The 16,365-nt window shown below is 56.0% G+C and overlaps 1 protein-coding gene across 3 annotated transcripts in view; it reads left to right on the top strand.

The window, feature by feature from the left end:
• The window catches only part of CABIN1 (calcineurin binding protein 1), a 153,224-nt gene that overhangs the window by 100,565 nt on the left and 36,294 nt on the right, over positions 1-16,365 (top strand). For all 3 annotated transcript variants that reach the window (XM_039223826.1, XM_039223829.1, XM_039223827.1), the window contains exon 29: positions 7,531-7,644. In XM_039223826.1, the coding sequence (XP_039079757.1) occupies positions 7,531-7,644 (114 nt within the window). The remainder of the gene's footprint in view (positions 1-7,530; positions 7,645-16,365) is intronic.

Below are 16,365 nucleotides of genomic sequence, written 5' to 3'. Positions count from 1 at the left end.
GACTCTTTCCCAGACCGTGTGATGAGAGTGCCTCCCCAACCCCACCACTTGTCCCCTTGCCAGCATGCGTCCTGGAACCTGGGTGCTCCCCCAGGGGCCAGCTCCCAGACCCTCACCTGGGCTCAGCCAGCTGGCCAGCTGGCTTCCTGTTTCAGTCCTGTGGACAGGTTTCTTAAACTGTCAAGTGGAGATAACGGCACCCTGGTTATAGGTTTTCTTGTGAGGAAAAGTGAGTTACTGCTGCTTTGCCAGCTGGGAAATCTCTATACTGAGGACCAAAGCAGCCTGTCTTGCAAGCCCCACGTGTACTCTGTGTTGATGAGAGCACAGGCCGTGTGCTCTGAGCAAGGCTCTGGCCCTGTCCCGGTCTACTCCCAGAGGTGGCTGCACAGCATCGTGGCCAAGCCTGTTGCGTGCATCCTCCTGGTGGTGGAGGGCAAGACCCTGTCTGGGTGGCACGGGGTGGGATGGCAGCCTGGCTGCTTCGGCCCAATCAGACCTGCTCCTCTGGCCTAGAACCCGTGTAGGGTGAACTCGGACCCCAGTGTCTGTTTAGGGCTTGTTTGGTTTGAAGCTGCCTCCTACCAGAAGAGTCCAGTGGTGCTGCTTCTGCCTATAATGTCCAGAAAAGCTGCTGACCTTTGACTTCGGAGTCAGTTTCTGCTCTGCTGTGAGCTAGGGCAAGAGACTGGCCAGATGGGTTGTGCACCGCTGCCTTCACCCATCTGTCATGGATAGTTTCTCACCTGCCCATGCCACTGACCCACATATGGACCCTGCAGGGCTGGGTTACACAAGAGGGCCTGTGAGGAAGGCTGTGCACTGTGACTGGGTGAATGTGAGGGATTGGTCCTCCAGGCCATGACACAGCTGCCCCCGGTACAGCCTGCAACACCTTGCTGCATACCTGCCAGTGAGTGTCCTGGGAGCAGGTGGCATCCCAGGCCCAACAGCAGGACCAGGCATGAGGAGGGCATGCTGACCACCCCTTCAGTTCCTGTTCCCCTTGTGTATACAAAGAACGACGCTGTGTCCCAGGCTCCCCATGCAGAAGCCCCGGGGCTGCTGTAGGTCCTGGCCGGCCAGGCTCTTGTCAAGCTGTGATGTACAAAATGAGACTGGAGATTTTTCTCAACTTAGGAAACTATATTAGGCATTCCAGAGTCCCTGCAATGTGGTTTGAAGACTTTGCTGTACCTTTGGGTATCAGAGAAGAGAGCACAAATGATCCCCCTCAGGCCCACTGCTTTCGTTGTCCTCAGGAAAGAGGACAGATCTGGACCCCAACAGTTTGAATGAGTTGAGTACTCCCCTGTCATCATCCAGTATAACTAATACCCAGTTTGGAAAGAAAACAAGCTACCACTACCTCAGCATCCCACAGACCACGATATAACAGAAGTCCTTGTATTTTAGTGTCGCTCCCCTGTTCCCCCCTCAGTGTGGCTCCTGTGCGTGTCTGCAGGTTCGTTCATTCAGCAGCTGTCCCCTGCATTGTCATGAGCGAAGCCCTGTGTGAGGTGCTGGGGTGCAGTGGCATACACAGCAAAACCCTCCCCTCAAGTGCACACAGAGGGAATGGAGAGTAGAAACACGCCTAATGGCGCTTAATGATGCATCTGGAGGAAAAATAAAGCTGCTAAGGAGGTGCAGTGGCAGAGTGTGGCTATTTAGGCAGGAAGGTCTGGGAAGGCCTCTCTAAGTGAAGACCTGAAACTGGTGAGTGAACTGAACTAGCCAAGGCGATACCAGGAGAGACTTCTGGGTGGACAGCACAGCCTACACGTGTGCCCTGAGATAGGAATGGCCCTGGTGGGGCTAGAATCAGCCAGAAGCCTCTGTGACTGGCTGGGCAGTGAGGAGAGGGAAAGAAGGTGCAGTCAGAGCTCCTGAAGGCCTGGTTAGGCAGGGAAGAGTTGTGGGGTAGCGTTTTAAGTGAGGTTAGAGCTACCCCGAAGTTACGTGTAAAAGACTGGCTGCTGTGTAGAGAGTAAGGGGGGTTACCAGTCACAGGCTTCTGATGGCTCCATCCAACCGCTAATCCAAAGAGCCTTAATGAAGGAGGGATTTACAGTGGCCTGGCTTAAGACCAGGAATCCACAGGGTAGGGCTTGTGCAAGGGCCCTGGGCCAGCCCCGGGACACCTCTGCAGCGGGCTGCCTCTCAGAGCTTTTGGCCCTTGGTGGCCAACCCTTAGCTCTGACAGAGGGAGGGAACTCAGAATAAATGTGCTGCTCTCCTCCCTGCCCAAGTCTCCGCTCTCCTGCTGGTGCCGCTTGCTGGTCCAGCCCACCCGATAGCTAGCGGGTGTGTCTGTGTCCTGGCTCTCCAGGTCTGTGCGGGGAGGGCGGAGGAGGAGCCAGGACATACTTTGCCCAGTTCAGGGGCAAGGCCAGGTCCTTGGAGAAGATGTGGGAAAGCCCGGCTTGGCAAGGGGAGGGGGCTGCATGGGCAGGGGTGCTCTCCCCAAGACACAGGTAGGGAACTTGGTGCATTTGTAGACAGCTACTTCCCCATCTGCTATCGCTGGTGTTCAGCCGACTCTAAGAGCAGCCTCTAGCTGAGGCCCCAGGAGGTTATAGGACTCTCCCGAGACTGCCAGGCACTCATTCATTTATTCCTTCAACAAACCCGTGTGTACCACTCACTGCGTGCTCTTGTGGAGAACTGCCAGGCAAACTTAGGGCTTCTGAATTAAATGGTTTGGAGGGAAGAACAGGGAAGGGTGTCTTGAAAGACAGACTTCATGCTCCAGTCTACCCAGCACATGAGCTCCAAGCAGTCCCTTTTCCTATAGCTTCCTTGAGTAAAGGAGCCCAGGGTGATGGCTCTGTCCCAGCACTCCTGCCTCCAGTCCTGGACGGCCTCCCATCCCCCCGCATACTGATGGCACCTTCCTGTGTCCACACCTCAGACTGTCCCGCAGGCTCAAACCCTGCCTGCTCCTTTTATCCTTTTCCCAAATATCTGTTGCATCCCTTCTGTGGACCCCATGCTGGCCTGCCCCCTGAGGACCCATCAGTGAAAAAGTCAGATGGTATCCCTGCCCTCACAGGGCTGACAGACAAGAGGGGGCAGATAGCAAAGGCATCAGAGAGTCAGCAGAAGAGGTTTAAGGTGACCATGGGGCTGTCGGGACAGGATTGGGGGGCAGATGGAGGTGGGGTGAGATGGCCCCTGGCCGAGAGACCTGCAAGGACCAAAGGCAGGGCAGAGGCAAGTGTGGCTGCAGGGCCACACATGATGGGAGAGGGGAGGGAGGGAGATGAGCCTGCATGTGAGGGAAAATGAGGTATGGAGCTGGCTGTCACTCTGAGGGAGCTGAAGCCTTCAAGCAGAGGAGTCAGGAGGGTCTGTCTGTTTTATGCCAGGATAGGGATGTCCAGGCGACAGGCGGTGGAGGACACTGAGGTACCATATGCTTCTGGGGATTCTTCTCCCTGCCTCACAGCAAGACTCTGCCCTCCATCTGCCCCTTGTTAGGGCACGTAGTACATTCGCCATCTGTCAGAGGAGGATGTGTGTGCGTGCGCTAGGCCTTGGGGGGCCCATGGGTCCCAGAAAGGTTGTGCCTTTATCTGGCAAGTGGCCCCATGGTGTTTCTCCCATTCCCAGAGGTGACAGTAAGCCAAGGCTCTGGGCCAGTGGCGTGTTGACAGGTTGCTCAAGGCCAAGACCGGACTGCCTTGGAGGTGTCCCTGGTGGCTGGCTAGGCCTCTCAAGCACATAGCATGACCCCAGGCAGGTTTGTAAAGTGACTTGCCCACCCGTGGGTGAGGGCACACAGTAAAGAGCCCAAGTCTTGGAGTCTTCCAGGCCTGGACTGGAATGCAAGCCTGGCTCTGCTACTTCCTGGCTTGGGGGCCTCAGACCCAACTCTTGAACCTCTCTGAGACTGTTTCCTCTTTGGTAAACTTGGCAATTACATAGGATGAGGAGTTTTGTGCTGTCCTTAGCCCAGGTGGCCCCGAGCCTCTCGCCTCCCCATAGCATGAAGCTGCAGGGCAAACTGCAGTACAGGTGCATTGAGGTGGGTCAGCTCTCCCTGCCCCTCCACCCCCCTCCCCAGCCTGGCACTTGTCAGTTCCCCAGACAGACTTCCTTATCCCTGTCAGCTCTTGTCCAGGGCCTCAGACATGTATTAGCTAAGGTCTCTCATGATCCGTCTGGACACTGTGTGCCTGCACCATCGACCAGCTCTCTCTGGCTGACAGTGGTGGGGGGTGACTGGGGAGCCTTACTCTCTGCCGGTGTGCGGGGTCCAAGTCTGCAGGAGGCTAATTGACCATCCAGATCGCGTTTGGCAGGCCCATGCTTTCTGCACTCTTCTCAAGTGGCTGGTTTTCAGGTCTCTAAGAACCCTGGGACCTCTCCCACAGCCTCCTCCCGTCCTGGTCCTCCGCTTCTCCCCTGACTGTTCCAGCGGGAAGGGCCGTCTTGGTGCAGGTGTCAAGGGAGAAGCTGCAGAGTGGTAGCAGAAACAGAAGTCGTAGAGGGATGTACGTTCCTGTCCCATTGCCCTAGTGCCTGGAATGACACCTGGCTCCGGGAAGCAGGGTCCTCTCATTCTCCCCACTGTGACCCGGGTGCTGTTCTCTCGCACGTGTCCCCAGCCACATGGAAGTCTCTGTTGGATTTTATTTTCTTGATGTTCTTAAGAGAACAGCCATCAGGAGATGCTTCTTCGAGCCTTACTTCCCCATCCCCCTCAGACTGCTGCTACTTCTTAAAGGGGGTCAGCTGGATATTTCCCATAAGTCCCCAAGGAACCGCAGAAGAGGCTTTTGTGGCAGAAGTTCCAAGACCGCGGCCTCGCTGACTTACTTAGGTTGAACCAGAGTTGGGTTTCCTTTGTGCCCTACCTCCATGGTCACGGTCAGGTGGGCTCACCTGTCATGTTTGAAGTGCAGATCTTGGTCTTCTGTCTCACGTCCCTTTCTGTGAGGGTCTTCACGGTGATTAGACTGTCGGCTTCTCACATCTCATTTGGGTGAGACTTTGAGCCAAGTGGCACAGAGACCAAGGGATCAAGGCTGAGTACTGATAGAGGTTGTGAGCCTCCCTCCTGGGCTTCCTGAGCTGTTGCTCTTCCTGCTAAAGGTCTGAAGCTTTATCTTCTCTTTGAATCCTGTGTCCTGAGGAGCCCTGGTCAGCTTGAACTAATCTGAGTTAGATTTTATTCCTTGGAATGAAGCACACCCAACCCACGCTGTTTCCCTGCTCTGTGCTCAGCGTGTCCATGGCTAACCCTCCCTCCCCTGGCAGAAGCATCAGGCCAGGCTCATAACCAATGTTGGGAGGCTTCTGAAGGGACTGCTCTGGGAGGCGAGGTCTCTGAGCCAGACTTCTGGGCACTGCCCTGGACATTGGAATGTGAACTGCAGGTTCACCCCCCTGGGATGTTGAAGCTCAAAAGTTAAAGGCTGGGACTGAGTGACTGAGTATTCACTCTTTCTGCGTATAGGACAGAGTGGCCTCTGTGCTCCTGGTCAAGGGTCAGGGACTGTGGCTACCCAGGGAGCCCCTCTCCTCTGCCTGTCTCTGCCTACCCCACAAGGGGGCAGAGAGGAGGTGCCTCAGCCTTCATTCAGGAAGCCTAATCATTCACCATGAATGGCTGTAGCATCAGCTTCCGAGGCCCTAGAAAGACCTGAGAGTCCTGGAAAAGTATTGTCTCAGGAGACCAGAGCTACAGCCACTCCTCACTGACAGCTGCTAAGTCTCAGCGAGAGCGGCCCCCACACAGCCCTTGGTGTGATTCCTGCTCTGGGCTCGCCTTGGTGTTTTGCTTGGAGTCTGTAAGAGAGGCAGAGTCTCAGCCTGATCCTGATCTCAACATGTCAGATGTGTCTGAGCAGGTGTTTGGGCTCAAGGAGGGCTCTGAGCAAAAAAGCAAGCCTTCTGAGTGCAGGCTAGAGGGGTCAGCTGTGCAAAGGGCTGTGTACAGTGTGTGCCCTCTCATCTAGCCGGGGCTGTCCCTGCTCCCGTATGTGCCGGGCTGCTCATGACCTTCTAGCCTCCAGCCCCACATTGAACCTGCTTAGGCCAGACTGGGCTGTAGCCCTGCTGGCCAAAGGCAGCTTTGACTTTACGGGGCCTCAGCCTCCAGCCACTCTCAGAGCCAGGCCACGTCCCTGTAGAAAACGGCCTCGGAGTCACTGCCAGGCTTAATCATCCAGGCTTCCCCCAGGAGATGATGCTCTCCCTCAGGCTTCCACAGAAGAGCTAGCTGTGAGTGTGCCATCCAGGAGATGCAGGCTTGAGACTTTATTCGTCTTCCTCCCAGAGAGACCCTCATTTCTATATGCCTCACCCCCTCACAGCTGTGGGGTCCTGCCTGGTGCTGTGTGCAGAGCAGTCCTTGGCTCTGACAGCAACCCCTGGGGCGTATCCCTCTGTGCAGGGGGTAGGAGCCGAGGCTCAAAAGCAGGCCAGCAGGGGCTCCCAGCCAGCAAACCAGGGCGCTGACATTTGCACTTTCCCCAGAAGTTGTGATGAGGTGGACTGTCATAAGTTTAGCCTGACCAGTAGTGAGCAGAGTGGGAGCAAGTAGGACAGGCTTGTGGGCCAAGAAGTGAGAAGGCATTAAGCAATCGGGATGTGAGGTGATAAAGGCCTGGCACGAGGGGTGAAAGAGGCAAGGAAGCGACCTGGATGGGGGTGGAGCAGGAGTACTGATTGGAGAGAGTGGGCACTGTGGAAAAGAGGGTCTTCTGGTCCCAACTCTGCCCCCTGCTGGCTTTTCCCTTGTAAGACAGCACTGTCCAGGTGCTAGGGTGAGATAGTGCGGGCAGGGTGCTTAGCTGTGGTCCTGGCTGTGGGAGTCTCCACGGGAAAGACCTGAGAGGAAAGTGGTAGGCCAGGCAGGCAGTGGGGAAGGGCTGCTCTCTGAGTCAATGACAAGGCCCCAAAGAAGGCCAAGGCAGCCAGGCCCACACCCAGCCTCTCACACTTGGGCTGGTAGGCTCCTGTTCCCACCCTACCACCCCCTGGGCCTGGGTTCCAAGAGGCACCATTGTGCAGAGAGTGCTAGCCTGAGCACTATGGACGGAGCCTTCCTCCCCTCCCAAGTAGTCAAGCCCCTGGTGTCCTAAAGTGACCAGCTCTTCCAAGCCCAAGGTGGCTGTGTCACCAGGTGTGATGAGTACTGCTGAGACCCTGTCAAGTCAGGGCTGACCCTTTGGGATAGCAGGGGTCTGCCTGACAGAAGGTGGGGCACTGGGTCCATGTTGCAGTTTTTCAAGGCTGATCCAGGTGTGGGGTCCCTCTCTGTGCCCTTCTTGGGCAGTCTAAGGCTATATCCTAAGTCAGCTGTGCTAGGCAGGAAATCAGTTCCGGAAATGTATCCCACAGCCAGATGATCAAAGCCCACGGCCCGAGCTCTCTGGAGCTGTGGGATCGGTGTCTGCAGGAGCCACTGCTCATTGCCGCTCTGCCAGCGCAGCCAGGAAGGAGGGGACTGCCTCCTTTCCCCGTGGGCGCCGCAAGCTGCCCACACACTCACTTCCAACCTACTTCTTGTTTCCCCAGAACCTCCAGTGGGCCCGCGACGTGTTGCTAGGCAGCAGTATCCCGTGGCAACAACTGCAGCACATGCCGGCACAGGGGCTCTTCTGCGAGAGGAACAAGACCAATTTCTTCAACGTGAGTACTTTGCCTTGTTGATTTCCGAGGCTGCTTGCTGCACTGCTTTGCGCTGGAGGCGTGCAGATGGCCCCCCTGGGCGGGTGTGCCCAGGACCACGGCTCTGCGGCATCCTCAGAGGGCGGGCAGGGTGGCGCAGTCTAGAGTGCGCCAGACTTGGGAGTGGGGCCATGCTTGCTGAGTGACTTCTGGCAAGTCGCTGCCCACCCTGGGCACTGGTTTGCCCGTCCTTGGGCTCGAGGGATGGATGAGCTCAGTGTGTACTCTGGAGCTCCCGATGTTCACAGCAGGCAGTGGTGGAGGGGCTCCAGGCCCATGGTCTGCCCCTCTGGAGCAGTTCTCTTGGACCCCACGTGGTCTTGGGCACCTAGAAGATTCTGACTGAAGCTGCATCTACTGCCTGAAAAACAAGTTTGGACAGTGCTGGGCTTTCAGTGCCCTTCTAGCATTGACATTCTGTGTGGCATAGAGACCCACCCCTTGGCCAGGATGTGGCCCGTCACCAAGGCTTGTCTGCTTTCCATCCCTGAGGCCCCCTTAAGCCCACATCTACCCTGCCTGGCCACCCCACCTGGGCCCAGCCCTCCCTCATTTGCTCTGTCCTGCACAGAGACAGCTGGCCCCTCACTCTTCTACCTGCAAGTCCCTGCACATCCCTCCCAGGACAGCCAGCTCCCAGCTAGGTGGCTTTAACAAATTACCCAGACCCTCTGAGCTTTGGTTGCTTCTGTTTTCCTGGATTCTCTGTTAGATGTAAGGAAACTGAAGGGTGGGGTTGACCTGGACAGGAGCTGAGGAGAGCAGGTCTTGGGGCTGGAGGGGTGTGTCAAAGGCTGATTCTTGAGGCACATGGCAGTGGGAGCCTCCCCACTGAGAGCCGGCCGGGCAGTGACATGTCTGGGTCCGTGGCTCTGCCCCTCTCCCAGGCTGTAACATTCTAGTCCAGGCAGGGGCTGTAGAGCCAGGGAACCCTGCATCCACCATCTCTCTCTATGGGTATTTCATAGACAAACAGTAGATCTCATCAGTCTACACAGTATCAAGGACTGGCAGAGATGGCCAGGCCACAGCCGCCACAGCCACCACAGCAGCTGCTTCTCCTCCTGCATGTGTCCTTGCAGAGGGTGTCTGCCTATTTATAAGCCAGTGCACAGAAATGTACACAAAGGACAAAGTACACATGCTTCTGACCTTTTTTTTTTTTTCACTTAATATATCTTGGAGAGTGTTTTAGAACTTGTTCGTTCTTTTTAGTAGCTGCATAGTATTCTCTCCCATGGATATGCCACAACTTACCCACCCATCCCCTACTGATGGGCATTTAGGTGGTTTCCAGGCTTTTGTTGTTACCGTGTTTCATATATACATCTTTGCCAATGTGGGAATTCATTTATAAGATACGTTCCTAGAAATAATTTCCTGGCAAAGAGTTTCTGGTGCCTTTAACGTTTTAGAAGATAGTTCAGTCCAAAGATCCAGCCCATGTTCTCAAACTTAGATTCATTGTTTTCAGACCTCTCCCACACTATGTTATTTGTTTCCTATTTATTTAGTCTTCAGTAAGTGAAAAGTGTTACCATGTTTCACCTATTGTTAGTGAGATTGCCTGTGCTATCACATTAGCAATTTTAATTCCTTTTTCTGTGCCATTTCTACTCATGTTAATTTTCTTATTAGGTGGTTAGTCCTTTTCTTATTGATGTGTAAGAACTCTTTGTCGGTGTTCTGCTAACCTTTATTTCTGCAGTTGCCAAATTGAAGTTAGAGCCAGGCAGCTAGCTAGTTTCCCTAAGTTCCTTTGTTGTTTTTTTTTTGTTGTTTGTTTTGTTTTGTTTTTAAGTTTTTGAATGTTTGTTTGTTTTTGAGAGAGACCGCATGAGTGGGAGAGGGGCAGAGAGAGAGGGAGACACAGAATCTGAAGCAGGCTCCAGGCTCTGAGCTGTCAGCACAGAGCCCGATGAGGAGCTCGAACTCATGGACCACGAGATCATGACCTGAGCTGAAGCCTGACGCTTAACCTACTGAGCCACCCAGGCTCCCCTTCCCTGAATTCCTTTATAAAATGAGCTACCATTATTACCTGCCTTGAAGAGTAATTGTAGAGATCAAGTTATATAATGGGGTGTAGTGACCCTAATTTAGGATCTGGCACCTGGTAGGTGCTCAAAAAAACAGCTTCCTGGGGGTACCTAGGTAGATCATGATCACCTCAGGTCATGATCTCACGGTCATGAGATTGAGCCTATGTTGGGTTCTGTACTCCCTCCCCTGCTTGTGCGTGTACTCTCTCTCCCTCTCTCAAAAAAGAAAAGGAAAAGAAAGAGCTTCCCTTTCTTTCCCCTCTTACATTGTTGGTATTTGCCCTTAAAGACTATGCAGTAATATTGGAAGGAGAGACCCAACCTCCCTTTCTTCCTCATGGGTGGAGTGCTTACCCTTCCAAAGGATAGATAGGATTTAGGAGGCTGGCACCTCAGATGCTTGTGAACCCGGAGCACGTCTGAACTGGCAGCTGGCTGCTCTAGGCCCCTTCCCCATTGGGCTCACTCCCCGCATCAGCTCCTGTGGTTTCTGGGTCCTTCTAGAAAATGAGTTCTGTGGAAGAGCAGACAGGCTGCCTGTGGGAAAGAAGGCTGGCAGAGCCCTGGACGAGCCTGGCGCATAGGCCGCGCCTCCCTGGAGCCAGAAGCCCCCACAGATACAAGCTACACCCAGCCTGGACTGGATGTTTTGGGTGTTTTTACCTCCTGTGTGTCAGCTGTTTGTTTCCGTGCTTCCCAGCGACCCACTGCTTTTACCACCCATGGGTGCTCTCTAGCCTGAGTCCGGGCCACCCCTACTCTCTCAGGTCTTCTCTTTGGAGGTGGCTCGGGGCTCCTCATGTTTCTTCAGCCCGAGATGTTAACCTCTGGGCAGAGGCCAAATGGACACTTACTGCCCAATGCATCCCTGTACCCAAGGGACAGGTGCTCCCAGCTGCTTGGTGACAGGGTAGCCTTTGCTGAGCCCACCCTGCTCTGTCCTTGCCACTGCTATAGGAGGACCCTCGGGGTGGACACCTCTTCTAGCCACAGATCTGAAGCAGGCCCTGCACTGACAGCAGAGGGCCCGACGCGGGGCTTGAACTCACAAACCAGGAGATCATGACCCAAGCCGAAGTTGGATGCTCAACCAACTGAGCTGCTTAGAAGTCCCTTTTTGTTTCTTTTTTAAACCTCCCATTATTTTTTAATGACAATTTCTGAAAATTGTGTGAGTCACATGGGACCACATTGTCACTGCAGACAGTCCAGATACACAGTGGAGCAGGTGGCCTTCTCAGAGGTACTTGTGTACATGGTTGGGCTGTTCTCTTTCTTCAGGGGTGTGTGTGCAAAATCAGGCAAGTTTGTTGTGCAGCTTTAAAAAATTGCGCGTACATGCTTTTCAGCAACATGGGTTTTTTCTGCTGACACTGAGTCTTAGAGAAGTTTCCGTGCAAGGAGCACAGGCCATCTCACATTAGGAGCTGCCTCCCAGTATTGTGTCACATGAGGGCCATGGTCTCCTTGAGTGGGCACCTACGTGGGGCCGGTCTCTGGGCTCCAAGGCAGGCTGCGGTGGGCTTTCCTGGGCACCTCTCTGTGCCATTTTCCTCTCTGAGTCCCTGGTTGTCTTTACCTGGCCCAGAAGAGGTGCTCGCTGTTTGTGGACTGATTCCATTCGTGCCTTTTCGTGTAACAGATGGTCCCCAGGCCTGTCCTCCTGGGCCAGACAGCACTGGCTGCCGTGATGCCCCTGCTGCAGGACACTTGCAGGCTTGCAGCAGAGCCCCCACGTGCCTGTCCCTCCATGCAGGGCCTCTGTAGGACACCGTGGGGCACATGGGAGAGGCAGATGACCCTGAGGGATTGGCATGTGCTGGGGGCAGGGTGGGTGCTATTCAGCCAGAAAAGGGGCAAGACCCAGAAGCCTCGTGGGGTTCAGGGTTGGAGGCCCCTTCAGGGGACCTCCTCAAGGTTGGGCCGTGCCCAAGGCAGCACCATGGGTGAAGGGCCAGACAGAGGGATGGGTGCTGAGGGTGGGCGAGTATGACCTCATCGGGTCTCCTTGCACCCAGGGCTTGCCAGGCCTGCTGCACCGATGGCGGGGCCCTGCAGCGGCGTAGACGTGGCGTGTGGCAGGGCGCAGCAGTGTGGTTGGATGAGCGTGTGAGAGAGAGGAATGAGCTTGGCGCATCTCCAGTCCCACTGCTCCACAACTTGACTGAGAGGGAACAGTTCCCAGCCCACCCCCTTCCTCTGCCGTGGAAAAGCCCTGCTTGTGGGCTGTTTGCCGAGCAGGTGGGAGCTCATGGGCCATGGCTCCGGCTCCCGAGCAGGCTGGAGCCCCAACTGAGGACCCCATCACCTCAGCCTCTCCCACCATGCGGAACAGTCTGGTCTTTGCTGAAACAGAGCCGGAGTTGTTGAACCTTGTTGGTCAGGGTCTCGTGGCCCTTCCTGCCCTGGCGGGGCCTGGCCTGAGTCCTGGTGCCTGCTCTTTCAGAGTCTCGGGCGGGACCAGACTGTGTGATTCAGAGGTGGCCCCTTGGGCCAGCTGCAGAATGGGGGCTGGGAAGACAGGGAAGCCAGAGGCAGGAGGCACTGAGGTGGGAGTTGGGCCTGGGGGGCATATGAGCCTTCCTGAGCCAGTGCCAGCCCTGAGTGAGCTGCAGGTTGGGGGAGGGTGGCAGGGGACTGTCCCTTTCTGGGCAGAGGGGGCCCGGAAAGCAGGCTCAAAGTACACTGTGGAAGCTGAGGGCTCGTCTCCGAGTGCCCAGAAGCTTCTACAGCTTCCTGTGCCCGTTTGTGCACCTCTGGATGGGCCTGCATAGGCTAGAGCTGGGCTTTTCTGTCCAAAGTGAACTTGTCTCCCTCTTGTAGTTGATTCAGAAACGTTCCCATAGTAACCAAGCCAGAGATGGCTCTCTCTCCTTTCCCAAAATGTTTGCTTATTTTAGTAGGCAGGGTTTTTTCTGGTTTCAACCCAGTTTCCAGCCACTGTGAAAAAAGCAAAGGAAGCCGAGGGCCCAACTAGCACTGCTTCCCTGCCCTGAGGCAGGGTGGGCAGCGGTTGTGGCCGGAGTTTGGGGGAGCAGAGGTGACATGCTGACTCACTGGGACTTGGCTGCCCTGCCACAGTGTCCCCCCAGCCATTCCCGCCCCATGTGGTGGTCTGCCTGCAGCCCAGGCAAGTAGTCTGTGGCCTGCAGCACCCAGGGCAGGTTCCTAGGCCCTGGACCACTGAGACGAGCTCAGACTTTGGACTTGGGTGGACTCAGCTTCTGGCCACTCCACCCCTTACTAGGCCCCACACAGGACACAGGGTCGATGTTGGCAGGGCGCTCATGATAGGTGGAGGGAAACCCCCCCACCCAGCACACCTTGGCACATCACACAACTCACTCTTCTGCCTGCCTAGGGCTTCAGGGCTTCTCGCAGATCGCAGTGGTGCTGCAGGAGGGCAGTGCTGGCACCAGAAGGGGCGTGGCTACAGCAAGTGGAGGGAGCCCCATCTCTCATGGGCCAGGGCCCTCCGGAGGCTCCAAGCCCTGCCCTGGCTCTAGTTGGGCAGCCTGAAATGGGGACATGGCCGTCTCCTCCCACCACATGGGCCCCTTTCTGCATGGCGTGGCTTGGCCTTTGGTGCCTGTGGACGCAGGTCATGCTCACTCCTTCTTGGTCAGTGCTGCGTAGCACTCCCCTCCGGCTTACCTACCTGCCCTCTTCCCAGTGGAGCAGTAGCTTCCAGTTCTCCACTGGTATAAAAACATGGCCTTCCCTGTCTCCTTCTTCACCTGTGCAAGTCCCCAGAGCAAGTGCCTGAGAGTGCATGCTGGGTCACAGGCCCTCGGCAACCAGGTCCTCCACACGTCAGAAGCCTGATGGTTCTGCAGCAAGTGCCCAGGTTCCCTCCCACCAGCCCCCTCCCTGCCCCCTCCTTGCACACAAAACCGTTGAGTGGTTTCATTTTGGCCTATCTGTGGGGTGACTGGGAAAGCTGAGCCCTTCCTGTACCCATGGTTAGTCCCTCTGTCTGCCCTAGCTCTGGTGTGCACTCCTACCCAGCAGCCACCACGTGGGCCCTGTGGTTCTGTTTGTCTGGACTCCATGTTGCTTCAAGTGTTGGGAGATACAGTCTTCATGAGCTGTCTTTGTTCTCTCAGCACTGGTGCTGTGTGGTTGCCAGCCCTGGGGCCTGAGTACTCACTGAGAGCTCCGATGGGAGAGGAAAGGCCCCCATAGGTTAGGCAGCCCACTGGTGGGAGAGCTGCCTATCAGACCTGGGGAGAAGGAGGGAAGGCCTCTAAAGCCCCCAGCACCCTATCTTTCTAGGCAAGAATCAGTCACACCCATTCTACTCTAACGCCACCAGTTGGCTGTGTGAACTTGGGGGAGTCCCCCTCCACCTACCCAGTGAGCTGATACCTAGTATTAGGGAAGGGCAGGCACAGCAGGCCCACCTCCCAGGCAGGCAGCCAGCCTCTGAGCCTAATGCACGGCTGGGCCCAAGACGGTGCCTATTGTACAGGTCAGACCTCAGCCAGTGCTGTGGCCCTTAAGAGAGAGGCCAGTGGTGCTTAGGAGGGCACAGACCCTGGAACCCAGCACACTGGGCACTCCCAGGCAGGAACTTCGTCTAGAAAAGCATCCCAGCACATCCTCCTGGGCACAGTGCCCAACAGGCAAGGCATGCTTAGAGATCGTGGATTTTTCCCACCCTTGAGGGTTCCCTGGGACATGATTCGCTTGGAACTGAGCAGTCCCAGGGTTGGGGAGAACAGGCACCATCCTGGCTTGGGTGAGCCCTGGCTAGGCCCTGGGGTCTGTGCCCAAGGCATCTGCTTCCTGTTGCAGGGCCATACTTGGCCCTTCTTTTCCACCACCCTCCTAATTCCCGAGAGGCACCATGGTGGGCCCGTGGGCAGCTCTTGCCTCACTTGCACCTACCCCCAAAGCTGAGTCACTGACACCCACCCCCAGATGCCAGTCCTAAGTTCAAGGCCTTTTGCAACAGGCAGTCGTCAGGGAAGACCAAGGCACGACCCAGGGACGAGGTGTTGGTCTCCACCCAGTTAATTATACCCTATGCTGCCCCTGACAGCTGCTCATTGATCCTGCCTCCCAGCAGTAAACAAGCCCCAGGAGCGCCAGCATGGGGTGTTCCTGCCTATGGGGCGCTCCAGTGTAGAGTCCCGCCTATCCTTTCGGGTCAGGGCCAGGGAATGTCGGAATAGGAAGCCCCTGGTTGGCAACAGACCCACACCTTTCCTGAAGTCAGTGCACACATGTCACTTTCTCTGCTCTAGGGACCGGTTGTGGCGAGTTCTGGTTCCACCTCTGCTTGTCCCTGTGCCTACACCTTTAGGAATGTGTTGTCCCTTTGTTAAGCCTGCTGTGTACCAGGCCCTGGGCCAGCTGCATTGTCAGTGAGGTCCAGTGTCTACAGGCCCATTTCATGGAGGTGCCAAGAGGGAAGGTACCTTGGCTGAGGTCCTGTGATCAGTCTGTTGGAGGAGGAGTGTTAGCTTCACTGTATCTAGTGCTGAAGCCCGTGGGTGGTAGCTGGTGGCCACACACGAGGGAGGAAGAGCGGAAAGCCAGGGGCATATTGGCCTCTGCACTGGGATTGGCCCAAGCAGCAGTGTTGCCCAAATGGTTCAATGGCTGGGTAGCAATGGGCATGGGAACATGAGCATCTAGCCCTGCCCTGGCAGGTGGGGTTGGGACTCTAGGTGGATGGGGGCTGGAGTCAGTAGTTGGGTCATGGTATAGACCAGGGCCACCCAAAGGACTAGGACTGCACTGTTTCCTGGTGTGGACACCGGTGTGGGCATGTGTGGGCATGACTGGGTTGGGCCACCTGTCTGTGGTAGACAGTCCCTGCCTAGTTCCACCCAGGGGCTGTGGCTCCTGAGGAGAGTACAGTAACAGTAGAGGCTTTCACTGTTGCCACAGTGCCAGAGCATCTGTGCCCGGCCTGGCCCATGGCCATGGCAGGACTGGCCCTGTTTACGAGCACTCACTGGGGGCTTTATTTGGGGTACCACCTTTGATTCTCCACAGTGTGTCTGTGTGGCTTAGGTCCTATTATTATCCCCATTGTACAGAAAGGAAAGTTGATGCCAACAGGTGTCGTAAGCTGTCAAAATCAAAAGCCCTTTCCTACCCTCTGTCCACCAGGCTGACCTGGCTTCCCTTGTTAGTCAACAGAGCTTGTGACCCTGTTTTCAGGCCCTGTTGATAGGCCACTCCCTGGCTGATGTGCTTGCTCTGAGGACTCGGGGGGAAGATGCCACCAAAGGGAGTGGGGTGCTTCTGCAGCAGCACTGGCCAGCAGTCGTGCTATGGTGGCCGAGGCTTGGCTACCCAGGTGTGCACCTGAGCCGGGACCCAGGCATTTTGAACCTAGTTGGGGCAGTGGGAGATAGGCCCTAGAGATAGGCAGAGGAGAGACGCAGGGCTCCCACAGCCCAGCGGGATGATAGGCAGGGCACAAGAACAGGAAGGATGGGTGTGCAGGCGGACGGGGGTGGGCCCGGCCTGGAGCTCAGCTCTGCAGTGCTCCAGGTCCACCATCCCACACATTCCTGTCCAGTGCATGGACCCTAGGTCTACATGTGTGTATGTGGGATGCCAGGACACTGCTGAAGGGCCACTGCTCATCATCCCACTACTTCCTACACACCCATACCATGGG

The sequence above is a fragment of the Hyaena hyaena genome, unplaced genomic scaffold (assembly GCF_003009895.1).
Source record: "Hyaena hyaena isolate Hyena2069 unplaced genomic scaffold, ASM300989v1 scaffold_1462, whole genome shotgun sequence".
Lineage (NCBI taxonomy): Eukaryota > Metazoa > Chordata > Mammalia > Carnivora > Hyaenidae > Hyaena > Hyaena hyaena.
The sequence above is the reverse complement of the archived record's forward strand: the minus strand, read 5'-3'. Positions and strand labels throughout refer to the sequence as shown.